Raw genomic sequence first — 27,212 nt, 5'->3', positions numbered from 1 at the left:
AGCTGGAAGGTGCAAGTTAAATGATTTAAACATCACCGCTGAACCCAGCTCTGTCATCATCACAGATTCAGCACCTCAAACATAAAAGCTCTTAGTATTTCAAAACATGGCTTACATCAAAGTATTTTTTACAGGTAGCTGCTAGAACTCTTCCAAAGCTTTCTTTATCTTTCTCGTCAATGAGCTTATCTCCATACACTCTCTCAGCTTCATGTAGCCAGAGCCGGACGAGGTCAATCGGCATTTTAAGGCATTCAGCAGTGGAGAACAACAGTCCCTGCCAAACATACAAATCTGTCAGTCCTAGTTTCTTGATTGCTGCCCAGAATGGAAGAGCCAGCTCTGGAGAAAGCTAACAGCAAAAGACGGCAGGGGCATGATACATGTGAAAGTGGTAGACAGAGATAAGACAGACAGAAATTAAAATGAAATAACTGAAGAAAAATACACTCTACCTGAAATATGTTAGAGAGGTCCCGGAGGTTGAAGACGTAGTGAAATTTGATGGCCGTAGGCAGAAATGATGATGTAATTTTCTGATGTAAGGCTGTTTATGGGAAAACACCCTGTATGTGAGAGCAGCCAGATACCCAAAGAGTACAAATTTTAAAGTATGGAATTATTTTTCTTCAAACATGGCTTGAGTTTTCGTCCTCTTAAATTTATCAAATAAACCAAAATTGAAATTTTAGCTTCATCATTCTTCAGTGAAATTACTGTGCAATTTCAATGCAAAGATGATAAAAGTGGATTTTTTTCCCACGCTCAGGAGCGCCGCCAGCCTTTTTGCCGCCCTAGGCGGTGGAAGGTCCTGCCCCCGAAATGCTGCCCCCGACACAGGCGGCGGAAGGTCCGGCCGCTGCGGTCACCGCCCCCCAAATGTTAGCACCCTAGGCAATCACCTAGGTCACCTAATGGGTTGCGCCGGCCCTGCCCACGCTCACTCAAAAGTCTAAGCAGCAGAATAAATTTTGCTGAAACTTTAAAACAGAATCATCTTTTCATTGAGACCACGCTTGGCCCATTTCACCCCCCAAAAAATTTATTCATCAGGTTGTGAGACACAAAATAGGAAGGTGGAGAGGAAGCTGAAACTTGACCTGAATTAAAGCCACTGCAAAAACACACAGAGCCTAACCACCACAAACATGGAACAACAGTGAAACAAGAGGTTTCTTGAAACCAGTATACGTGTTAAAGAACTTAGAATTATAATTAAACCAGATCCTTTTCATAAGAGTATTGTATCATTCATGGTACTGTCAGGGGAGCTTTAGAAATGTGTGTAATACAAAGAAATACTAATGATTCACTCACAGGTTTCATGCACTGGGTAGTAAGTTTATTTAAAATGGGAGTGGAGTCTATAGTTTCACAGACCATTTACTTTACCGACTGTGTTTTACAGCTACTCATCCTGATGCCAGTAAAAATAGTGTATCATGTACAGCAGCAGCATCAACAAGATGGCCAAGATTTCCCAAACATGGGTCTCTACAGATAAGCACTAAATCCATATTTAAGCACTTAATAAAAGGCCTCATTTCCAAGGTGCTGAGAAACCAAAGATCCTACTGATGCACATGAAGCTGCAGGTGCTGCCAGTGGCATAGATAGGGATCTGTGTGTGTAACATTAGACATCCAGTGTAAAAAAATATATGCACGCAGCAAGAGAAACAAGACAATAGAGCCCCAGGTTAAAACCTGTACTTTGTAATGAGCCGGGGACATGGGGCTGGGTTTCTGGGGAAAGGATTCAGCTCCCCAGACCATGAAGCAGCAGCCTGCAGTGGTCCCATAAGTACTGTGCACAGAGGAATTCTGTTCCATTCTGGTCTATCCAGGTTCTTATCCCAGCCTCCTCGCCATAAGAAACATAAGAACATAAGAACAGCTGTACCGGGTCAGACCAAAAGTCCATCTGGCCCAGTATCCTGTCTACCGACAGTGGCCAGTGCCAGGTGCCCCAGAGGGAGTGAACCTAACAGGCAATGATCAAGTGATCTCTCTCCTGCCATCCATCTCCATCCTCTGACAAACAGAGCCTAGGGACACCATTCCTCACCCATCCTGGCTAATAGCCATTTATGGACTTAACCACCATGAATTTATCCAGTTCTCTTTTAAACACTGTTATAGTCCTAGTCTTCACAACCTCCTCAGGTAAGGAGTTCCACAAGTTGACTGTGCGCTGCGTGAAGAAGAACTTCCTTTTATTTGTTTTAAACCTGCTGCCTATTAATTTCATTTGGTGGCCCTAGTTCTTGTATTATTGGAACAAGTAAATAACTTTTCCTTATCCACTTTTTCCACACCGCTCATGATTTTATAGACCTCTATCATATCCCCCCTTAGTCTCCTTTTTTCCAAGCTGAAAAGTCCCAGCCTCTTTAATCTCTCCTCATATGGGACCCGTTCCAAACCCCTAGTCACTTTAGTTGCCCTTCTCTGAACCTTTTCTAGTGCCATAGCATCTGAGCTCTTCCTAGGGGCATGTTAAGCAACAGGACCAGCACTTGTCATGTGTAGTTAGTGGCCATCGGATACATTGAGTTGTAGATTCCTAGTCCCCCTCCAGACTCCCCCCCCATCCCAGCCATGGGAGCAAAGCAGCACTCCCCACTGCACATGGCTCTGCAGTGCCCAGGACTGCCCCCCCATCCCAGCCATGGGAGCAAAGCAGCACTCCCCACTGCACAGGGCTCTGCAGTGCCCAGGACTGCCCCCCCATCCCAGCCATGGGAGCAAAGCAGCACTCCCCACTGCACATGGCTCTGCAGTGCCCAGGACTGCCCCCCCATCCCAGCCATGGGAGCAAAGCAGCACTCCCCACTGCACATGGCTCTGCAGTGCCCAGGACTGCCCCCCCATCCCAGCCATGGGAGCAAAGCAGCACTCCCCACTGCACAGGGCTCTGCAGTGCCCAGGACTGCCCCCCCATCCCAGCCATGGGAGCAAAGCAGCACTCCCCACTGCACATGGCTCTGCAGTGCCCAGGACTGCCCCCCCCATCCCAGCCATGGGAGCAAAGCAGCACTCCCCACTGCACAGGGCTCTGCAGTGCCCAGGACTGCCCCCCCCATCCCAGCCATGGGAGCAAAGCAGCACTCCCCACTGCACAGGGCTCTGCAGTGCCCAGGACTGCCCCCCCCATCCCAGCCATGGGAGCAAAGCAGCACTCCCCACTGCACAGGGCTCTGCAGTGCCCAGGACTGCCCCCCCATCCCAGCCATGGGAGCAAAGCAGCACTCCCCACTGCACAGGGCTCTGCAGTGCCCAGGACTGCCCCCCCATCCCAGCCATGGGAGCAAAGCAGCACTCCCCACTGCACAGGGCTCTGCAGTGCCCAGGACTGCCCCCCCCATCCCAGCCATGGGAGCAAAGCAGCACTCCCCACTGCACAGGGCTCTGCAGTGCCCAGGACTGCCCCCCCATCCCAGCCATGGGAGCAAAGCAGCACTCCCCACTGCACAGGGCTCTGCAGTGCCCAGGACTGCCCCCCCATCCCAGCCATGGGAGCAAAGCAGCACTCCCCACTGCACAGGGCTCTGCAGTGCCCAGGACTGCCCCCCCATCCCAGCCATGGGAGCAAAGCAGCACTCCCCACTGCACAGGGCTCTGCAGTGCCCAGGACTGCCCCCCCATCCCAGCCATGGGAGCAAAGCAGCACTCCCCACTGCACAGGGCTCTGCAGTGCCCAGGACTGCCCCCCCCATCCCAGCCATGGGAGCAAAGCAGCACTCCCCACTGCACATGGCTCTGCAGTGCCCAGGACTGCCCCCCCATCCCAGCCATGGGAGCAAAGCAGCACTCCCCACTGCACAGGGCTCTGCAGTGCCCAGGACTGCCCCCCCCATCCCAGCCATGGGAGCAAAGCAGCACTCCCCACTGCACAGGGCTCTGCAGTGCCCAGGACTGCCCCCCCATCCCAGCCATGGGAGCAAAGCAGCACTCCCCACTGCACAGGGCTCTGCAGTGCCCAGGACTGCCCCCCCCATCCCAGCCATGGGAGCAAAGCAGCACTCCCCACTGCACAGGGCTCTGCAGTGCCCAGGACTGCCCCCCCATCCCAGCCATGGGAGCAAAGCAGCACTCCCCACTGCACAGGGCTCTGCAGTGCCCAGGACTGCCCCCCCATCCCAGCCATGGGAGCAAAGCAGCACTCCCCACTGCACAGGGCTCTGCAGTGCCCAGGACTGCCCCCCCCATCCCAGCCATGGGAGCAAAGCAGCACTCCCCACTGCACAGGGCTCTGCAGTGCCCAGGACTGCCCCCCCCATCCCAGCCATGGGAGCAAAGCAGCACTCCCCACTGCACAGGGCTCTGCAGTGCCCAGGACTGCCCCCCCATCCCAGCCATGGGAGCAAAGCAGCACTCCCCACTGCACAGGGCTCTGCAGTGCCCAGGACTGCCCCCCCATCCCAGCCATGGGAGCAAAGCAGCACTCCCCACTGCACAGGGCTCTGCAGTGCCCAGGACTGCCACCCCCATCCCAGCCATGGGAGCAAAGCAGCACTCCCCACTGCACAGGGCTCTGCAGTGCCCAGGACTGCCCCCCCATCCCAGCCATGGGAGCAAAGCAGCACTCCCCACTGCACTGACTCTGAGGAAGCGGCGCACGGTCCCCTCTCCAATGCCCAGTGCAGCTCTCTGCTGCCCCCCCCCCGCCCGCCCCCAAGGCACTGGTGCCAAGGAGCACATGCAGTAGAGAGCTGCAGTACAGGTGGGTGGAACAATGCTGCTGCAGTCCGAACACGCATTCTCTCTCTAAACATTTCATGTGGGATTTTCAAAAGTGCTCAGCATTGACCTAACTGTGCTTCCTTTAAATCACTGGTAAAACTTCCATTGGCTTTCGTGGGAACAGAGGTGGGGCGATACCTAGTGCTTTGAGTCGCTCACCCTTCCACCCGTACGGAGGCATAATCAATATCCTGTCGTTTCAAAGTGCTGCACAGGACTTTTCAGGTAGGTGGTTATTTGCCCTCTCTTTCCGACACAGTGTGCAGTTTACAAACACTAGTACAGCAGGGACGATAGATACTGGTGAAAAAACGAAGATAGACATCTGCCCTATATAATGCTGCCTTTCTAAACATTAACGTGCTATTGCTGCTTACCCAGCACTCCCGCAATTAGTGGTGACAGGATCTTCTGAGTGGGGACCGGAATGTTACGGATTGCCATGTGCTGTGCAAGGATGGTGCTGTAAATGGTCACAAGTGCTTCTTGGCCAGGAAAACTCACAGCAAACACACAAAAGTGTCGCTAAAACAAAGCAATTGAAAACCAAACCTGTCAGGAGAGGGTGTGACTTCCATCAGCACCCCCATGTTTCCACCTGCCAGGACACACATTGCCTGGAAATGAACCCACCACAGCAAGTGAGATGGTGGCTGTCAGACACAGACACCACAAACTAGACACTCCAGCCTTCTACTAGTGTCAAAGGCCCCATACAAGGGGAGAGGAGGTAAAATCTACAGAGCGCCAAACTGCTGGCGAAGTGGGTGGCTACCACTGAGACTGAAGCTAACAAAAGCCCAACCCAATCGTTTCTCCATTGCATACCTGAAGTCTGGAGTCAATCGTAAAGGATCCAGAGGTTGGATTCATGCAGGCTACATACTGACAGTTGTGAATGTCCTTTAATGTCAGCTTGTTTCTGTCATACCTAGACAGCAGGTGAAGGAGAAGGATGTGTACATGTCTTTATTCTCTGAAGACTAAAGGAGCTCTCCCTCCTGTAGTATGAACCTGGCCCCAAACAACTTTCACATACACTGATCCCTCCCAGATGCCTTTACAGAGAAGATCCAGGGGAGATGATCATCTGCCCACAGTTTCCTCTCTTGGCAGAGCATAACATCTATTGCACAGGAAAAGACTTTTTTGCTGTCCAGAAAATAGTTACAGCTCAGGGCAGGTCTACGCTTAAAACACCGCAGCGGCAGAGCTGCACTGCTGCAGCACTTCAGTGAAGTCACTAATATGCCAATGGAAGAGTGTCTTCCGTCAGCATAGTTAATCCACGTTGCGAGAGGCGGGAGCTGTGTCGGTGGGAGAAGCTGTCCCATCAACGTAGTGCTGTCTACACCAGGGCTTAGGTCGATACAATGGCATCCCTCCAGGGTTGGATTTTTAACATCCCTGAGCAATGGAGTTATACCGATATACATTTATAGTGTAGATCTGGCCTAAGAGTAAAAGCAGGAAAGGCCAGTGAGATGGACCCGCTGCTCCAATGCCACTGGGCAGCACTTCTAGCAGGGCTCACACTGGGCTCGCTATTGGCAATTCTAGACTGCCCTGGTCTCTAGAGATCTCATGATCCAGAACTGCTATGTTATGGATCATTCTCTTTGTGTACTTCAATTGTGCTGACCTAAGACTCAGAAGCCCCAGTTCTAATTCCTTGCTCTGCCACAGACTGCCTGTGTGACCTTAGCCAACTCTCTCAGTCTCTCTGTGCCCCCGTTCCCATCTGTACAATGGGGCTAATAGCACTGCCCTGCCATACCTTGTGGGGATAAATACACCAAAGATTATCGGGCACGCAGATACTCTGGTGATGGGCCAGATACACCCCTTAGACAGACACACAGACCCCATCACCACAGTAGCATAATCTGAGCAAGAGTAATTCAACACATGGATGAAACAACTGAAGAGTTTAGCTACACAATTACCAGTGCCCATGGTCTATGTGCTGCCTGATCAATGTATGAGGAGCTACTGTGCCATATTTGTCCACTTCAGGCATATTCATATCATCTATGAAGTAAATAAGCTTCTTTGTGCCTGGAGGACCAAAGTTTCTCCCGGATTTCTTCTCCAAGGGCTTCTCAAGAATAGCTGCAGAACGACAGCAACACCAATCCAATCACTTGTGCAGTCATTGCTTCCCAGTAAGATGAGCCTGTTTTCAGGCTGTTTCTGGCTAAGCACCTTACCCTGCAGCATGGCCGAGGTTGTGTAGAAGTTAAAGGGAACAGCCTGCAAGAGGTAGTCCTCAGTGTTCAGAGACTGCAGTTTGTCCACCATCATGACCGACTTCCCTGTGCCTGCATTCCCCACTAACATCACAGGCCACTTCTTTGCCACTAGCAAATCCATAAAATAGCGAATTCGGATGGTTTCTGTCGTATGGACTACGGAAGCCTGTTGAAAAGTCATCAATGAAATAAATTATTTTAATCAAGTTTCACCAAACTGGGTTTGATGATAGATTGTATCTTAAAGTGAGACATGGAAATGCTTGCGTGTGAACATCTCCGGAGCTGGATTATTTTAAAGGTTCTGCAGTTACAATCGGGGCTTGCCGTTACAGAACTGGACAGGTTTCAAATAAGGTTTCCGAAAAACCCAACCCTTGTCTTCACAGCTTTGCAGTCAGTCAATGCACTGACGGGCTTTCCCCCTTTACTTGGGTTTTCAACATGTACAAAGCCAGAGTACAGCTTGTGAAAACGTACACAAGAACCAGGAGCATCTTCTAACACGGCACATCGTATCCAGGTGATAAACCAGCCTGTTAATTACAGCGACTATTTCCTTAGAATCTAAGACAGCCATTGGCATTGGAGCATTGAAGGCTTCATCTTGCAGTAAGTAGCCCAGGAGACGTCAGTAGAACACCTCACATGAGTATGGGCTGTCAGATCAGGCCCTAGATTACTGAGGCCTATGTAAACCCAGAACAAGCAGCAAATGCTCCCAGAAATAGGCCAACTTTGCTCCGGTCTCACAGCAAACCATTGCAGAGGAGCACTTTCCCAGAGCTGCTTCCTTCCCAGCAGGAGCAGATTTCCAAGACAAAACTGCTGACTGCAGGTCACCATGAATACTGTGCAATGCATGCTCATAAAACGTTACCTTACTCACAAATACTGACTCTCCAGGAAACCCAGAAGTCAGCACTTAATAGTTGCAATGCTTGTGCCAGTGATTTTCTTACCCATGCCAAATACAGTCTCAGTATTTCTGATAAAATGTGTATTTTTTTGGACCTCGTTATGCTCCCATTGCATGGCAACCGGACAAGCATTATACTCAGCTCCTTGTTCCAGTGCTCATACAGTGCTGGGCAGGGTTGCTGTGCTTGTGATGTATTTGGGCTGTGCACTGTAGACTTTTCACTGACCCTAAGTGCAAGCTGCAGCGTGCAACTCAGAGACAGCAAAGGCTGGTTTGTGTGTACAGGGTAAGGTTACTTAGCTGGTGCCTGGAGTCAGAATCGGGAAGCTTCACACCCGCGATTTGCATTGTTAATTAACTCTTTCTTTAAGCCGAGAGCAGCATGCTTTGCCCCTATTTGCCCTCTGACTTTTTTTCATGTCCTGAGGGTTAATAGTCTGCAGACAATATGTACTCGGGAGATGCTCAAGTCTCCCTCCTGTCTGGGCATCCATAATTCCCATATGTTCCCTCCCGGTTTTCTGCCCCATGTCTGGAAACAGGTGTTTAAAGACAGGATTGAGAGCACAAAACACATCACAGTGAGGGACACCTGAGATGTGTATGAAATAAACAATAGCCATAGGACTTGCCCAGTGTAATCAGAGTATGGGCCTTTCTGTGGCAGTGGACTGGACCAGATTCTTTAGGGAAACCAGCCCACTCCCACAATTCACCTAGCCAACACTGTCCATAGGGAAACAACATTTTCCAGGCACTGTATATTACCATCTTGCATCCTAAATATCAGACCGAATTACCAACATCACTGGCTTACCTTGCAGAGCCAGAGGTTTAGTGATAATCCATGTGTAGCCACGCTGTTCTGGTACCTGCAAGATCTTGCACAGTTTGTCAAGTCGCCCTTTACTCCAGTGTGGAGGGGGGCAATACATTAGCAAGTAAAGTACAAAGAAAGAATCAAGGAAGATCATTTGGGGGAATTACCTGTAAGGGAACTTCTGGGTCCAGCTCAAATGTTGGCACTTTATCATTCCAAAGCATGAATTTCTTACTTTCTGGGTCTATATAATAGTCAAAAATAGTCCCTTGAGATGGAAACTTGATGGTTTTAAATTCATTCACCCACCATTTACTGAACTCTACACGATAGTCCACCAGCTGAGGAGGAGAAAAACAAGCTCATTAAACAGTTTTTGTTGCCTTTGTGGGACATGTTCAGTTAGTCACGCTGGCCCAAGGCTCTGCAGCACAGGCTATTTGGAGCCGAGATGGATTCTGCATGCTTAGGTGGCATTGAAACACCTTTGTGGAGTGCTTTAGAGTAAAGCACAGAAGTCTAGCATGCCTGCCCCTGCAGGAGCCAGACACAAACATCTTTACTCAGCCAAAGCCAGGATAAAGTAATCTCCCCACAGCCAATTCCAAAGAGGAAGATGAAAAACACTGTCTCCCTCTCAGCTCCAGCTCCTGCCTCAGCCCCCTGCTCTCTGAGTGTGTCCTCGTGCTGCATAGTGAGAGAGGGAATTAAATCATTTTCTCCAGCTGGCAGAATCCTGCTCCCCGGCCAATTCTGGCTCTCAGGCCGGGCAACTATTTTACAAGATTAGTTTTCAGAGTATGACCACACTTAACTTCTCCCCCTCCTGCAGTATAGTATCTTGGGCCCTTCATAACAGGATCATGCAATATACCGTATAATGTACAGAACAAGTTCATTACAAGATTGTTATACAGAGGACAGGGATCAACTGTTTGCCATGTCCACCCAGTATAGAACAAGGACTCAACATAGTTGCAGCAAGGACGATTCAGGTTAGATATTAGGAAACACTTTCTAACTCTAAGGGTAGTTAAAGTCTGGAACAGGCTCCCAAGGGAGGCTGTGGACTCGCCCTCACTGAAGGTTTTTAAGAATAGGCTGGACAGGGATGGTCTAGATTGACTTGGTCCTGCCTCAGTGAGAGGGGCTGGACTAGATGACCTCCTGAGGTCCCTTCCAGCTGGACATTTCTATAGTTCCCTCTGTGTATTTGCCAAAGAGCATGTCACAGTTCCCAAAGACTCCCTTGGATTTGGGCTTAGACATTAAAACATGCACATTTATATTTACTGACACTTTCTACGTTCACCCCTAGATCTCAAAGTGCTTTACAGACAAGTGTAAATATGATTATCCCCATTGCATTCACAGGGATTATTACTTGCCCAAGGTCATGCAGCAAGCAAAGGGCAGATTCTGGGATAGAATCTAGGTCTTCTGACACCTAGCTCTGTGGTCAGCCCTCTGGCCCAGAGCCAGCCTGCTATTGGTGTTTCTGTTGTGTGGAGGGTCCTCCGGCCCCTTTCAGCTCCAGCCCAGCCCAAGCTGCCACCCCTGCTACACACAGCAGTCTCTGTGCAGTCTTTGGATGAAGATGGTTACACAGGGGAAGCCTGAGAGAACAGATGTGAGCTGTGTGCTCAGAGGATCTCCCTCCCATGGGAATTCCCAGGAAGTATCCTTTTCAGGAGAGACCTAAGCACTTTCTATTCCATTATTTTCTGATCAAATTCTCAATTTTTGCATTAACAAAATGTGGGGAAAACACCAAGAATGTTGCTACTTGAGCTCCTTCTAGAAAGTCTGTGAGTCTGATCTAGCAGCAGCTAAGCCACTGGCTGTGTTACCCTTTTGAGCAGCTATGGCCCTGAATCCACAAACACATAGACATACACTTAAGTTTAACCACTGACTTCAGTGAGAACATGCATGGGCTTAAAATTAAGTATGTGCATGTGATGGGTTCAGTCACAGAGACCCCTTGGGACCGTCACCTGATGTTCTGAAATTACTGCTGAGCCCGTTTTCCCTGATGGCTTGAGACTCCAGAACCCTGCCTTGTTGAGCCAGACACGCCAGTCTGCTGCAACACAGACCCAGGTCTGAACCACGCCCCCAAAGCTCCGGGCTTTAACTGAAAACTACTCAGCTGGTATTTCTGTCTCCAGCACCCAGACACCCAGCTCCCAATGGGATCCAAACCCCAAATAAATCCGTTTTACTCTGTATAAAGGTTATACAGGGTAAACTAATAAATTGTTCGTCCTCTATAACACTGAGAGAGAGTGATGCACAGCTGTTTTTTCTCCCAGATATTAATCACTTACTCTGGGTTAATGAATACACAAAAGTGATTTTATTAAGTATAAAAAGTAGGATTTAAGTGGTTTCAAGTAATAACAGAACAAAGCAAGTTACCAAGCAAAATAAAACAAAACACGCAAGTCTAAGCCTAATACATTTAAGAAACTGAATACAGGTAAATCTCATCCTCAGAGATGTTCCAATAAGCTTCTTTCACAGAGGAGACTCCTTCCTAGTCTGGGCCCAATCCTTTCCCCTGGTACAGTCCTTGTTAGTTCCAGCTCAGGTGGTCACTTGGGGATTTCTCATGACTGGAAGCCCCCTTTTTCTGTTTGACCCCCTTTTATATCTTTGGCACAAGGCGGGAATCCTCTGTCTCTCTCTGGGTTCCCTCCCTTCCTTCTAAATGGAAAAGCACCAGGTTTAAGATGGATTCCAATATCATGTGACATGTTCACATGTCCTGTGAGACTTCATTACTCACTGGCTGGCACCCACATATACAGGAAGGCTTACAAGTAATCAGAGCCATTTACAACCAATTGTCCTAGTTAATGGAAGCCATCAAGATTCCAAGCCAACATTAATGGCCCACACTTTGCATAACTGATGATTGTTCAAAACGTCCACAGAAACACAGTCATTTATGTTATATAGTCCTTAAGATGTGCTGGCTTCTTCTTGTCAGGAAACAGGGACTTTCCACCTCTGCAGCACAGGGGTTGAGTCATTCACTTGCATGGAGAGCATAGGGGACTTAGGGCTTGGCTACACTTGCGAGTTACAGCACAATAAAGGAGCCCTGGGTGCACTAGCTCACTCCCAGTCTACACTGGCAAGGCACGTAGAGCGCTCTGACCCTGCGGCTACAGCGCTGCTAGTACTCCACCTCGGCAAGAGGAATAACGTTTGATGTGCCTTGGCTACAACGCACGGGTGTCAGTGTGAACGAGGTGTCAGGTTCCTGCGCTCTGATCAGCCTCTGGAAACGTCCCATAACCCTTTAACTCAAGTGGCCACTCTTGTCATTGTTTTGAACTCCTGTAGGAATGCGGAAATGCCCTTTCAAAGCTTCATTTCTGACAGCTGGCATGCAAGCCGTTACTGTGGAATGCTGTGTGTGAGAGAGGGAGAGATAGAGCGAGAGAAGTGTGGGGGGGGGAGCGGGAGGTCTGCTGCTGTCTGAACTTACAAGTCAGCATGCTGACATGCTCTCAGCCCCCCCAAAACCCACTCTCTTTCCCCCCACACACACAACACGCTCCCTGTCACACTCCACCCCCCCCATTTGAAAAGCATGTTGCAGCCACTTGCATGCTGGGATAGCTGCCCATAATGCACCGCTCCCAATGCTGCTGCAAGTGCCGCAAATGTGGCCACGCCAATGCGCAAGCAGCTGTCAGTGTGGACAGACTGTCATGCTTTCCCTACTGCGCTCTCCGAAAGCGGGTTTAACTCACAGTGCTCTACATCTGCAAGTGTAGCCAGACCCTCAGTCTCTGTAAGGCCGTCAGCAGCAGCATCTTGCAGAACGGGAACATATTGAGTGCCACAAAGTGGTTTCATATGAGATGCATTTCATGTGATTTTATGGGATCCTCTCTCAGTAGCGATCATCACGCCTTTGACCATTGTAACCTTATATGGCTCAGGATAAAAGGGCGTAGAGTTTGTTGTGAAGCTGGAAGTTTCTGACAAGAACTATGTCTCTCACATTGAAACATATGGTCCTAGCCTGTCTGCGGTGGCTGGCATATTTGTACATGATGAGCTTCATTTCATTGTCATGCTGATACAGAGATTCATCATCTGCCCTTATCTCAACTTGTGGCAATTTTGTTCTTAGCGGTTTGCCGAACAGGACAGTTGCTGTTGCTGTGCCAGGACAACAGTGGGGCGTGGTTTGATAACTACGGAGGAAACAAAGTAACTTCTGTGCATGTCTAATCTGTCTGCTGCAGCAATTCGCAGCGCTTTCTTGAGTGTTCGCATAAACCTCTCCACGTCTCCATTGGCTTGTGGCCGTTTTGGAGTAAGTTTACGATATCTGAAATGGGTGAATTGTGAGCCTTGAAAAGGAGGACCATTGTCAGCTTTAATAAAGATGGGTATTCCACAGGCTGACAAAAGCTTGGCAGAAGTAGTACTGATCCTCTCAACTTGTGGGTAACGAGAACAGTCACCTATAACAACCAGCAAATGTTTTCTATTAGGGAAATCACAAAAATCCCCGCTAATTTTAATCCAAGGGGATGCGGGCAGGGGAGATCCAGGAGGAGTGTGATTTTGAAGAACTGTTGCTTGGCATAGTCTGCAGGATGTATGTTTCAGTAAGGCTATCAATCCCAAAGAACTTGACTTTTTCTCTGACCAGGGATTTTGTTTCTACCAGTCCACGGTGACCTTTGTGAGCCAAACTAAACATGTGATCCCACCACAAACATGGAAGAGGAAGTCTTCTATCTCAGAGTAGGCGAGCACCACCTGTGATGGTAAACTCACCTGTAACATGGGCAAACAATTATAGAACAGCTTGTGTTGCAGGAATCAAATGTCGGGGGCTACACAGAAGTTCTTTCCATTGACCACTTTAAACAGCTTTGATGACCATTTGGAGACTCGTGTCAGATTCTCTGGAGGTTTTTAACGAGAGAACTTAGGGAATTGTGTGTGAGAGGACGACGTTTACATGCACTGCTGCTTTCTCTGGAGTGTTACAATTGCAAGCTGTGTGCCTGGAGAACCAGTCAGCAGGGTTATCCTTTCCAGGATGATAGATAACTATGTAGTCATCTACTGCTCAGTGGGAGCTGGTGGGCAAAAAGAGGGATTGTTGAACATAAATTCAAGAGATTCACGATTATTCTGAATTGTGAAATGACATTTGTAAGTGTATAAATGAAAATGGGATTGTCCCCATTCTACAGCAAGAGCTTCTCTTTCCATCTGAGAGTATTGTTGTTTAGTGGACAAACAAGCCTTCCTGGCATAAGCAGTAGTGTAAGTTTGATCACATTGGTCAAGCTGTGTGAGGACTGTTCCTAATCCAACAGGGCTGGCATCTAATAAAAGTTCACTTCTCTTACCAGAATCAAAATATGACATGACTACATCACTGGTAAGGGATTTCTTTAGTTCCTCAAATATACGTTGATGTTCACCTGACTAAACCCATATTTAATCTTTCCTGGTAAGATCTTTCAGAAGCTGTGTAATGGTAGCTAAACTTGGAATGAATCTGCCACAGTAATTTGCAAGCCCTAGTAGGCTACGAACTTCACTGGAGTTTGTGGGCATGGTGGCATTATGTATGTCCTTCACTTTCTTAGGATCTGCTGAAGACCCATCTTTGGAGAATGTGTATCCAAAAAATTCTAATGTGGGTTTATTGTACTCATATTTGTCTGGGTTTACTGTGAGATTCTGTTCCTGCAGTCGTTCAAAACCAGCTGCTAGTCAAGTGTTGTGCTCTTCAGATTGGTGCCAAATACTAATGTGTCATCACTCACATTAAGAGCTCCAGGGATTCCAACTAGTACCTCACATATGGTGTTTTGAAATATTTCTAAGGCTGAAGAATGCCACAACTGTGTTGTTTATAGTGGAGTAGACCCACATGTGTCATGGAGGTTGTTATGCATCTTGACTCTAGGTGGAGCTCAAGTTGATGGTATCCTACTGCGAGGTCAAGCTGGGAGAAAAAACGTTGCTTCATTTAGATCTGCACTATTGTCATACACAGTGGAGGTGACGTGTCACTCACACTTGATAGCCGCATAAATGCATATCCACGCAAATATGGATTTTGTTTGATTGGTTTGGTTTCTGGGCCACTACTATAGGGGAAACCCATGGTATGGGGCCTTCCAGTCATTCAGTGATGTCAAGCTCTTCTAAGTGTGCTAGTTCTTTTTCCACCAGCTTTCTGACATGGAAAGGAATGTGTCTGTGTGGTACTGCTATGGACTGAACCATGTCGTCAAAGTGCCATTTTATTTGCTCTCTCTTCAACTTTCCTATTCTTATGAACATATTCTCAAGACTGGACAAGTTGATTTAGCCTGTTAGGCTGTACCCTTTGGACGGCATAATTAATCAGTGTATCTGTGATATTAGGACACCAAGTACATTGCACTGGTAACAGACCAGTCCTTAAATACAAAATGAGCTGAGACTACACAACACATTGTCAGTGGGGCTAGATTTCCATAGGCGTATACTTTTTCTGCCGTCAGTTGTATGAGCGGTTTCTGTGGCATGCCATAATACGTATGTTGATCCAGTGTCAATTAAAACGTCAGTCTCATATCCTCGTATGATGATGTGGCATTGTGGCTCAACTCTGTGTTCAGAAGACTTGGTTCTCTCTGGGAATACTGTGACAACGTAAGCACGGTCATTTTCTGAGGTGTCAGCTTGGAGTGCATTCATTCAATTTTTGTTGTAAATTTGTCTTGACTTGTGGGAGAATAGGAGAGCTACAGACTTTTGCAGAGTAGTTTTGTTTTCCATGTGTATGACAGAGGACCCCTTTTGCTGAGCAATCACCTTGGTGTGGGTATGAGCCTCCACATTTGTAGCATTTTACACTTGTCATCTTTGTGGCTGGGCCCTGTATTTTCTGGGGTTGGTTACCATCTTGAGCATGCCACACGCAATTCCTGACTGAGTTCTTAGCGTGCAGTACATGTGCTGTCTCTGGGCTTGGTGCCAGGTGTCATTGCTCTAGTTGTTGAGCATGTGTTTCTGACAACTTGTTTGCTCAAGCAGTGTCCAGTAATCTGACAAGTCATTTGTGGGGGTGTTTTGGAGAGTTTGTCTTCTCAGCTTATCCGACAAACATCCTTGTATCATTTGGCCTCGTATCTTGTGACCCACCTTTGTGAACTCACATGAACTAGCAAGGTGACGTAGGTTGGCATGATACTCATACATGCTTTCCCCTTCTCACTGACGTGCTTGACAGAAGGTATATTGATCATAGTTAATGTTTTTATGTGGTTTAAAGAACCTCGTAAGTGCTGGTTTTGCTTTCTTATTCCTTGCTACCCCCAATGTCAGGCAATGTTTTAAAAATATGGCACATCTCACTTCCAGAAAAGTGTAGGATCATAGCTTTTTTTGTGGTAGAGTCAGCTTCCTTCATCACAACAAATAGCTTTTCTAACCTTTCAAGCCAAAGTTCTCATCTGTGTCTCAAATTGGAATGAGATTCATGGACAGGAAACTCAGGACAGTTCGGATTTTTTTTTTCTTTAAGTGGAGACTGCAGTCTAGCAAAGCATACTGTGTAGCTGTGAGAGATGAGGTAGACCCTGGTGTCACAGAGTCCCCGGGCGATGCTCTGGAACTGCTCCCCACAAAGCCAGTCAGGACTTTGGGGAGCCTCCTCTCCCTTGGAGCAGACTGTCTCCAGGGCAAGAAGATCACATGGCTTCACCTTCCTGGGTCTGACCTTGGAGCATTCAGCATATGCCCCTCCGTGCGTTTCCCACAGTGAGTCCGCCCTGGCAGGGTCCTGGGGAAGCCAGAGGGTCCTGCACCCCCACTTCACAGTCAGACGTGATTCTTAGCCAGCCAGTAAAACAGAGGTTTATTAGATGACAGGAACATGGTCTAACACAGAGCTTGTATGTACAGAGAACGGGACCCCTCAGCTGCGTCCCTTCTGGGGCCCAGTGAGCCAGACAACCCCGTCTGCCCTCACTCCTCATCCCCAGCCAGCTCCCAAACCGAAACCCTCTCCAGCCCCTCCTTTCTGGCCTTTGTCTCTTTCCCGAGCCAGGAGGTCACCTGATCTCTTTGTTCACCTTTAGCCATCCCCTTGCAGGAGGGAAGGACCCCAGCCGTTTGTTGCCAGGAGACAGAGTGTCAGCCATTTATGCACGCTGGAGACTTAAGAAATGCATAGGGGAAACTGAGGCACCCACACAGTATTCAGAGGAAACATTAAGAACAGCCCCACTTCGTCACACCTGGATAGATTTCTTGTCACAGAACCTTGGTTAGCAGTGTTCAGGCTCTCTGATGCAGTCTGGCAGATACGGCATGTGGGGTCTGATGGAGCTAGGCACATTCGCTGCAGTGATGATTACAACATGCAAGGAGAGGTCTCTGCCAGTACAGTAGGGAGACTATTGTTCTTATGGGCAGCTCATCTCTTCTTTTCTTATGTTGTGGGGTTTTGTTTGTTTTCTGGTTCTTGTTGATCCTTGTGGCCAGTGCTGTATCCTCGCTGATTAGGAGCTTCTGGGATGAACCTCTCAGACACCGTTTATAGTGAGAGTCCCCAGGCTACTGGGTCCATCCTGCAGCACACACGCACCCCACTCTTTGTAGCTAAGGGAACTCCCACCAGTCAGAACCAAAGCCTGGAAAGGACTCATGTGACCTAGCTGCTGTACTTGCTATTCTAAAAGACTGGCACAGATCTCAGAATGAATTCCCCATAAACACTATGGCAGCCAACGCTGCTCTTGTGTTCAGAACATAGGAACTGCCAGACTGGATCAGAGCCATGGTCCATCTAGGCCAGTGTCCTGTCAGTCTTTAATAGTGGCTAGAACCAGATGCTTCAGCAGAAGATGAAAGAACCCCCATTTCACTGCAACTATGAACTAAATTCCCTTTTGCTCTTTTTGTTTTCTGTGACTCAGCAATCAAAAATCATTTAAAAGACAAACCGCTTTTTTTTTTAATCAGTCACAAACCCCAGAAATCTTGTTTGATTTCCTCAACATTTTCCAGACAAATTCTACGGTAGGCTTAGCCTAAGCATAAGATATTTCAGAACCAAATAAACTAAAAAAAGACAGGAGATTGAGTGGCATTAACTCTGGGGTCAACATTTCAGCCTGTTCAAGCAAAGAGATCTAAAAAGAAATTTTTTTGTTACCATCCAAGTTGAACTGGCCTGATATTACAAGCTGTCACTAACCTGGTCTTGAAACATTGCTCCTCCAAATGCCCAGAAACACGCAAAAACAAAGTACAGTTCGTATAGCTCTTTTGAGGAGTCTGGAGGCGTGTTAGTTGGAGTCAGGAGACATTCCAGCAGATACAGTATGGTTTGTATGACAGTAATTTCAGGGACTGGGGTAATCTTCTTGAACCCAAACCTCAGTTTATCTAGACATGTAGGCAGGTATTTATCAAACAGAATCATTAAGTTGGCTTTTTCAGACTGTACATTTCGCTTCTCAATCCAGCTGCTCACCACACTACAAAATAATGGACATATTTCACATCTCAACATATGACAATAAGTAAATATAACAGTACTAAGCCTTTTCCTGCTGTGCTATGGAAAACCATCCTGCACTTTGAAATGCACGGCATTCACACTTCAAAGCGGGGAATGTGAACCAGAACTCACGGGTTCCAGCCCAGATCTGCAGGGTTGATATAGAGAATTCCGGCCCTGGATACTGTTGCTGGCGTTGCTGTCCTCAGGTGGCTGATCTCAAAGAGAAGTCTCATGGTGGGATTTAGTGGGATTCGCTCATTGCTCGCTAAGGTGAGCACCTAAGAGGAAGGCAACCAGACAGAAAAAACCACTTCGTTCCGCAGGAGCAGAAACACACACGAGCTGGTTAATTTAAAACACTCCTCAAATGAAGTTCTCTGATTTTTAACTCCAGCAGCATCCCAGCACTGACCTTATTATCATCCATGACAGTATTCAGAGATTCAATCCACATGGGATCTATATCTCCATCGAGAATGATCCATTTGGGACCAAGGTGAGTGATGTTCGCCAGGTCTCGCATCGTTGTAGAAAACAGACCTGCCCAACACAAACAGTGTCTTTGCTTGGTTTTTCTTTCTAGTACTTGGTTTCTTCATTTAAGCTAAATTGTTCAGGAGGAGGTGATCAAGAAGCAGCCACAATATTTCCTCAATAAACCTGCCAGTCTTGCTAAAAAATTCCCCTTCTAATTCTAGGGAGAAGCCAAAGAAAAGATCTTCCCATTTCTACAATCATTTTTAAAAGGTTTAGGTATTGTTATGAATGAACTGCTTGCTGAGGTTTTTTAAATGCCACCATTTTCATTCAGTATAATTTACAGTAAATGCACCTACTTAAACACTATTAGAGTGCATTGATTGGAAGACGGTCGATTTCTTACCATCTTTCCATTCTCTAGTAGCTGGATGAATAACTCCAAATAGCTCATCACAGGTTACAGCTTTAGGGTCAAGGTCCACAGCAACAGGCCTTTTTTTCAAGGTTTGGTAAGTCTTATTCAGGGATTTCAGTACCTGCAAGGAAAGCTGGACATGCTCATACAGGACTGCGGTTCTCTAAAGAAGGCATCTACATCCTTTGACAAGGTCTCTCAGGATCAAGCAATGGAAGCCACAGGTAGTCTTCCCCCTTATCTGATAGGCTGCCTTTGACCCTATGTCACAAATGGAGGCCCTGGAACCACTGATGATGTCTGGGCTCCTCCGAATGGCTGAAAGCCAGTGAACAGCTGCTGAACAAGATGATGGACGTTTCCTTCAGAGCAGGCAATCTCCCACCCTAGAGCACACTGCTCTCTCTTCACTCTGAACCGAACTGGCTCTCTGAAGTGAAAGTGCCAGCTCCACTCTTTTCATGAAGAACTGAAATGCAGCCTTCTTGAATGATCAGCAATCTCCCCTTGCTGATACTCCTCCACTCTTAGCCTCCTCTGCTAACAGGCTGGGCACCTACTGTCCTCTCTACAGGCCTCATTCCAAACCCAGTGAAATCAGTGGAAAGACTCCGATTGACGTAGTGGGTTTGGATCCCCAGGTGCCAGGGGAGGAACATGAATTTCCTGCCCATGCGTAATGCACTGGCCACGTGGTTGTGGATCGTGGATCCCACTACTTCTACCAGCAGCACAGACCTGGTGCCCCCAGGGAAGGAGGAGGCTGTGCAGAAGTGGCACTTCCTTTACCATTACACTTTGCTTTTGGAAATGTCATAATTAGGCTTGCCCATAGTTCCAAGGTTTTGCCTGCTCCTGGTCAGCATTAGACATCTGAGGTGGGAGGAGTGAGGAAACTAGGAAGTCTATTTTAATTGGAGAAGGGCTCACTCACTCCTAGAGTTTGGAAAAAGCTGCTGCAAGAAATCTCTGTCCATTTAGTCTGCCCCCCTCTCCCTGCTGCCCCGTACCTGGGACTTTCCACTGCCTGCGTTGCCAATGACAAACACCGAGTGTCTCACTTGGAGCAGCTCCTCAAGCTGCACCACTTTCAGCACAAAGCTCTCTTCTGCTTGCAGCTTGAGCTCAAGGATGGACTGCTTAATAATCTATGAAGTTCAGAAAAGATATGAGAGCTTGTCCTGCGCCACTGCACAGAACACAGAGTCACTATACCGATTGCAGCTACTACGTCCTTGGGAAGAACCACCAAGAGACTCCAGCTGGTTAGAGTGGCTGCAGAAACAGCCAAAGCAGGGACCATGGGACACCCAGAGAAGTTTCAACAGGGCTTTCTCTGCCCTGTGCTGATTGGCAGTTTGCTTCAATTCTCCCACTTCCCGAATTGTGAGCTCAGCTGTGGAAAAAGCGCGTGAATGTTCATAGAGTGTCATAGTAACTGATAACACCACACACTGGTGGGAAAAGGGAGACAGAGAGACTGAGCTAATCCAAACCAAAAGGCCTCCTGCAATAACTCAAGGATTGTGTTAAGAGCATGCCTGGTGAACAAGAGAAGGGTGTGATTGGAAATCAGTGAACCAAAATTGGTGTGTTGGAGATTCGGCATAATGGAAGGACTCGTCACTCCCTTTTGGGGGAGTCTTTGGGGGACAAGCTGGCCACCACAATGTTGACTGAAAGAGGGGAAGGAATTACCTTCCCTGCCATGGCTGCCACCCCCAACCGTCTTCTGGGATCCAGCATGACACCATTTTGTCTGTTGTCCTAATTCTGAAAGATGTCCTGACTAGCCTGGGCCAAGAGAGGGACCCAGATACCCTCACCCCTCCCACTGGCTCTGGCTGAATCCTAAACACCATCTGGGATATGAGACTTTGTCCTGCCCCCACCCCAGCCACTGCTCCCCGCTTTCCCTTCCTCACTTTATTTCTTCCCTTCTCTATCCCTCTCCTTTTGCCTTCTGCTTAGCTGGCCAAGACTATATTTTGAAACACTTTTGTCAGCCTGTGACCAGAAAGAGGCAGCTAAAGGCAATGCCCTACCTAGCTCAATGTTGGTTCAAGTTTGCTAAGTGTGTCAGAGTGGCTGATAAGAGCATGTGCCATCCATGTGTTTTTCCAGCAGTGAGGCTGCAAGTGGGAATCAACACCAGAGACAGATGCTGCATTTTCTCCCTTACTGTTCATTACTGTCCCCTCTTGTGTGTGTTTGTCTCGTTTTATCTTCTAGGAAACGAGGTCAGACTTCAGCAACAACAGCAAGAACAGCAGCTCCAGCTCATTGCAGCTAACTTCCCCTCTTCCCGAAAAGGGACGGTTATTGCCATCTCAGAGGCTGTCAAACAAGGGGAGAGGGTTCTTTCTAAGACTCTCTATAGCTAGAGGGAGAGGGAATAAGGGGTGTTGTTAAAATGAAAGCCTGAGTTAATACTTGACATTCCAAACAACACCCACCCCTTCTTTTCTGTATCTAAAATAAAAGGCTATAAGTGTTCAATGGTGCTGAGCAGGCCGTGGTCTGTGCACCAAACCCTGTTTAATGCTGGACAGTGAGAGCGTCAGGTGAACACTTTTGACTCTTTGGGCCCATTGATTCCATCTAAATTAATACAGGAGGCCCCACTCTTGGTTGGCTCTTAGGCACTACCCATTACTCCACTAGGGCCAGCCAGGAAACCGTACTGCACAAGGGTCTGAGCTCCGGTTTTGAGACCGCCCCTGATCTCCAGGACGGTAGGGTGAAGGAGCACCGCACAGGTCAGACACACCACACGCCGTTCTGAGATTACCCCTTCTGTCTGACCCGCAGCAAAAAACTTGAAAGAGTCACTTCAAGCTCTTCTTGGCCAGGATCACCATGACACAAAGCCTTTGAGGGTGGTGAGGTGCAAGTTAAAGGGGGGATATCACAGGGTGACACTGGCCCTTTGAGAGAGAGCAAGGCCTGTGACTCACCAGCTCACTGCAGTTGGGTTTAAAAGAAGGCACCTGGGCCATATAAATGTGGGAGAGCCTGGACACGGGCCGGTGAGAGCTGCCTGGGGCGGGGGAGAGAGAGGATCTGCAGCCCCTCCCTGGGAAGATGGAGGAACTGTCTAGGACCCAGCACAGGGGCTAGTTTGCTGACTATCCTGGTCTAGAGAGCAAGTGCCGTAAGGCTGAAAATGGCAGAGGGCTAGGAAGCTGGTGGAGGGGCTAGCCCGCTGGCCTTTCTGAGCCAGAAAGGGCTGACGGCTGAGAGCAGCAGAGGGAGATGCCTCGAGAGCTGAAGCTGGAGGCCCAGAGAGGGCTGAAGGCTGGGAGTGAGGCATGGGGAGAGACACTGGGGCTGGACTGGCGAGCTAGACGTGGTGAGATACACCGGGCGGGACGTGGTGGGCTGCATATACTGTTTGGACTGTGCTGGGGAATTCTGGATTATGCTTGTGGGACTTTTGTTATGATTTATGATTTATGTGCATGGGACATGTGTAATACATTAACCCTGTAAGGACTGTACATCATTGGAAAACCTTTGAAGACTATTTCTGGGGACTCTGAAGGGGAAACGGAGGCAGACAGGTTTGTTGTGCCGCAACCTGCTGCAGGAGGACATGCCAGGCAGGTGTTGCCCTCTGAGGAAAAAAGAGGAGACCCAAGAGCCACCTCCCACAAATAATCTGAATACCAAAGGTCAGCAAGGCCCGTGTCTGTGCATTCACCTTTTCAAAGTTCAGATCCCGTTTTCTAGGTACGTCCAGTGCTGGGAAAAGGTCTCCAATTAGTCCCATGAACACTGGCAAGTCATCCGTCACAATCTTGGGGATGTTGAAGTCTCGTAAAGCTCTCATTAGGACTTGATCCTCCGGACGGCCAGGGTCGCTTCTCTTCAAGGAACCTGCTACCACCAGCACAGACTTAATAGCTCTCAAGCCCCAGTCATAATGATCCTGGCAGACAGTGAGCAAAGCCTTACATTGCATTCGTGTGAAATAAAATGGTTTTAAATAAACAAAAAAAAGAACCAGAAAAACCACAACACCCTCCCAAAAAACCCAAACTCCAGAAAGTCTCCACAGCACCCAGAAGAAATGCCATTAAGTGTGTGTATTTGCAGGGGAAACTCCGTTCAACAAAGGAGTGAACGAAACCCTAGCAACCTTTGGCTGGGTAGTGTGTTTTCCTTCCCTGGAAGCAGATTTCCATTAGCTTTTAAGTCAATTGACATGAACAATGTGAGGATGGAATCCTCTATATAGGCTTTATTCTACTAGGAAGCACTGTGCTGCATCTCTTCATTTTCCTGCTGACCTTCGTCCATGCCACAGGCAGGCTGAGTCTGTCAGAAGTCACATCAGTGTCTGAGTGGAATTTTCCAGCAATGTAGCTTAAAATGCTTGGAAAAATACAGGCCAAGTTGCTACTAATAACTTGTGATTTTTTTTAAAATATATCTACGTCCGATTTTAAAATAGATAAACTCTTCCTGCTCAAGGAACCAGGGACTAATATTAAATTACCTGCTTAGAAAGTAGCTCTTTGCATAGTGTATAGAGAGTAATAAACTTTCTAGCAAGAAGTCTGGCATCAAGAAAACCTTCTGCAACAAGCATGATTTCACAGATAAGCTCAAAATCTGGGACAACCATAGCACAGGGTCTAAGGAAACAAGATGCACAAAGTTTCATGTCAAATTTGGAGAAAATTAGCCTTTGCACACGTACATTCTCTGCGTCCCCTTCTCTGACATACATATGCACAGAGCTGAGCTATAAGATGATGGAATTTTGTGCGTTTGGATTTTCAGTATAGAGCCTTCATTATATTATATCCATTATGCATTTGCGCACACACAGTCTCTCTCACTCTAATAAAAGTTAAAGAGCCCTTGGTACAGCACGGTGGCAAATCAGAGTGTATAATCAGCACACTGTCAATTAGCAACCAGGTTCTGATGATAGTCAGCCACACACAAATACCTGAATAAAGCCTTTAGATTTTCAGGCAATTCAGTCCGGCCTGCATAGCCGGGGTTCATTGTAATGAATAGTCCAACTGTTGGTATAAGAGCTATTATCTCTCCAAGGAAATTAAATGTTTTCTTTTTGGCACGAATTGCATCTTGCACACATTTTACCTACACAAGTAAGAAGAAGATTCAGTATCAACAATGTAATGAATTACAGTTTGTATCTTAATCAACCAAGCAGCACTGCCCTGTGCACTCTAAAAATCCTTTAAGTACGAACAGGAGGGCTTATTGGGTGCATGCAGGCTGGATGCAGGGACCCTTACTCTGAGCTAGACTGTGATGTCCGGTACTCACATTCGCTAGGAATTACTCCCGAGTAGTCCCACTGACTTCAGTAGGTCTATTTGGGTGAGTAACTGCTCCTTATTCTGAGGGTGGGACTCAGAATCTGGCCCTCCCTGTGTGGTCCCATTGATTTCATGTAGCAAGGTGCTACTCAGCCTGAGTTGGGGGAGGGAACCGATCTCTCAGGGAGCACATTGACTTTCATGATAAAGAGATCGCACTATAGTACTTGTATCAGGTGAATTGAAAAATACTATTTCTTTTGTTTTTTACAGTGCAAATATTTGTAATAAAAAATAAAGTGAGCACTGTACACTTTGTATTCAGTGTTGTAAATGAAATCAATATTTGAAAATGTAGAAAACATCCAAAAATATTTAAATAAATGGTATTCTATTATTAATAGCGCTTAATTTTTTTAATCACGCGCTTAATATTTTTAATTGCTTGGCAACCCTAATATATATATATCTGTATTAAGCACAAATATTAGAGCAATTACATAGCCTAAATTGTCCTATATCTTTATTATAATTCCATTCACTTATGCTAATTATCCCATAACACCTTGCATTTGTTGAATGGCTTAAGTAGATAGGGAAATTGTCACAATCAGGACAGATGAGTATTTACCACAACATCACAGTAATTTACATAAAGAATAGCTGGATACTGGAGAAAACTTCCTACCTGCACAGCAATCACTGATAAAACTTCCACTGAAATGCGATTGAATTCATCAAAGCATCCCCAGGCTCCAGTCTGTGCTAACCCTTTGTAGATATTTCCACAGGACTAGAGAGCAAAGTGATTGGAGAAGGCTGATTGCACCATGGGAATTCATTACAAAAAGAACAGTTCTAAGGCATTAATCTGGCATTTACACTACACACTGTTTCTCTAGGATAGCCTCACACAACATAGGGTCATTCAAAAATAGAGAGGAAAAATCCCCCTCCTGTAGGGAAATTTTGCCTCCTTTGCGAAAACTCCTTTGCAGCTACCCAGGATTTTCCTCTAGTTTCAGCATGTGCTGTCCAGATAGCTGTAAATGCAGGAACTCAACAAATGCTCCAGTCCCAGCTTCTGGCCAAAACATGCCTGAGACACACAGACTGAGTTTTCTCCCACTGCAGTCAAAGCCAGAACTCCCATGGACCCACAGTGACTACAGGTGTGTGAATGACACTCCACAGCATGGAGAGGTACCCCTGACGCCTGGGCTTTTCCCTAGCAACTGGAGTGGGAAAGGAAGTGTTCTCACCCCAGCTGCCAGACCGTGTGAAATGACAGGATTACAGTGGGAAAGGGCTCTGCTGCTCATGGCACTGAGTTCCCAAGCCTGACTTTGGCTGCAAAGCCACAAACTATTGCAGTAGCTAGCACAGCTCATGCAGGGGACGCTCAGAGGCACGGTGGAGGGGCCAATTAGAAATAAATAGGAGAATGCAATCTCCTAGCAATTGCTGCCCTCAGCACACATTGTGCATTGCTTGGGAAGGTAAGCTACTGAATTTGTCATAAGGGGGAGGAAAAGTATTGGAATTCAGCTTGCTGTGCACTCCGTTTGCTGTACCTCCCTGAGAGATGGTCTCCGAGGGGCTCACGCCTGCCATGGTTCCAACACCATTAATAGCCTCAAGACGAACTCAGATGGAACAAGGCTCAGACCTGCTAATCTGTCCCCTGGCCAGTCTGGGCTTTGTCCCTGCGATATATTGGCTAGCCGTCTGTGCTGTCTCATTTCAGGTGCCCCCCGGGCTGACTGCCAAAGGTTTATACATTCACTGGCAGGAAGCCTTTCCGGATAGTTAGTCCAAGTTTTCCAGCCCCCATTCCCCAGCAGAGCAGAGTTCATGCTGACCCTGTCACCACCACTTTGCCAATCAGTGTGTCCTGGGCAAGCGTGCTTCAGCCTCAAGCCTTTGGGGCAGGATCCTTAGCCACAGGGCAGGGGAGAAGGTTGGGGTGGAGGTTCTGAGTGGGTGCTTCAAAGCATCTTTGCTTTCCCTAAATCCTTGAGCTTTGGGGGGTTGGTTTGCCCTCCAGTGTAATTTAGCCTCAGGGCCGCAATGGCCCCCCAGGAGCCTTTTCACAGCCAGCAAGAGGCAGAATGCAGCAGCGCTTTGAACATGCCCCCCCACCCCCACCCCCTTCTAGGACTGCTCCCTGCCATGGCCTGGGGAGGGGGCTCTGGGATCCTATGCCCTGAACTCATTCATTCCGTTCTACCTTGTAATCCATTTGCTCAGAGCAGTTGAAGACATAGACCATGATCCCTACAGCTCGGCCCAGGTCCTTAGTGGTCTCAGTTTTCCCTGTACCAGCAGGGCCTGCAGGTGCACCCCCCATTATCAGGTGAAGGGACTGGGTCAGAGTGATGTAGCAGCTGAAATGCAAGGCAGGTGCATCATGTCTAAATGGCCAGCAACAGTCCCCTGCGGTACCCGCCACTGCCCAGCTACCAGACTGCCGCTTCCCACCATTGCTGTCTAGTTTTAAGGCAAATCTCGCCTGCACGGATGTTAGCTACGGGTGCAGGAGCTGAACCTAGCGTACCGGTCTGTAAGTGGAGTAATGACCAGTCGAGGGGTGTTACCCAGATATTCATAGGAATACTGAAGTTGAGCATCACATATATTAGCATAGCAATGCTTTTTTCCTTCATCCCACCGATGTCTGAGCTGGGACTGCCAGGTGAATGCTTGAGAATTCTCCACCTGCAGA

At 47.7% G+C, this 27,212-nt stretch overlaps 1 protein-coding gene across 7 annotated transcripts in view; it reads right to left on the bottom strand.

Annotated features, from left to right (window-relative positions):
- Positions 1-27,212, bottom strand: part of DNAH17 (dynein axonemal heavy chain 17) — a 104,968-nt gene that overhangs the window by 41,145 nt on the left and 36,611 nt on the right. For 6 of the 7 annotated variants that reach the window (XM_044982049.1, XM_044982048.1, XM_044982043.1 and 3 more), the window contains 18 exons: positions 27,045-27,205; positions 26,718-26,874; positions 25,176-25,280; positions 24,148-24,305; positions 23,689-23,827; positions 22,891-23,118; positions 20,198-20,335; positions 19,176-19,320; positions 18,705-18,832; positions 18,422-18,570; positions 17,984-18,266; positions 8,907-9,080; positions 6,956-7,163; positions 6,692-6,857; positions 5,574-5,676; positions 5,123-5,270; positions 456-547; positions 116-277 (listed from right to left, as the gene is read on the bottom strand). In XM_044982049.1, coding sequence (XP_044837984.1) covers positions 116-277; positions 456-547; positions 5,123-5,270; positions 5,574-5,676; positions 6,692-6,857; positions 6,956-7,163; positions 8,907-9,080; positions 17,984-18,266; positions 18,422-18,570; positions 18,705-18,832; positions 19,176-19,320; positions 20,198-20,335; positions 22,891-23,118; positions 23,689-23,827; positions 24,148-24,305; positions 25,176-25,280; positions 26,718-26,874; positions 27,045-27,205 — 2,844 coding nt within the window. The remainder of the gene's footprint in view (positions 1-115; positions 278-455; positions 548-5,122; positions 5,271-5,573; positions 5,677-6,691; positions 6,858-6,955; positions 7,164-8,906; positions 9,081-17,983; positions 18,267-18,421; positions 18,571-18,704; positions 18,833-19,175; positions 19,321-20,197; positions 20,336-22,890; positions 23,119-23,688; positions 23,828-24,147; positions 24,306-25,175; positions 25,281-26,717; positions 26,875-27,044; positions 27,206-27,212) is intronic. The other variant, XM_044982045.1, reaches the window with a different exon arrangement.

The sequence above is a fragment of the Mauremys mutica genome, chromosome 12 (genome assembly GCF_020497125.1).
Source record: "Mauremys mutica isolate MM-2020 ecotype Southern chromosome 12, ASM2049712v1, whole genome shotgun sequence".
Lineage (NCBI taxonomy): Eukaryota > Metazoa > Chordata > Testudines > Geoemydidae > Mauremys > Mauremys mutica.
The sequence above is the reverse complement of the archived record's forward strand: the minus strand, read 5'-3'. Positions and strand labels throughout refer to the sequence as shown.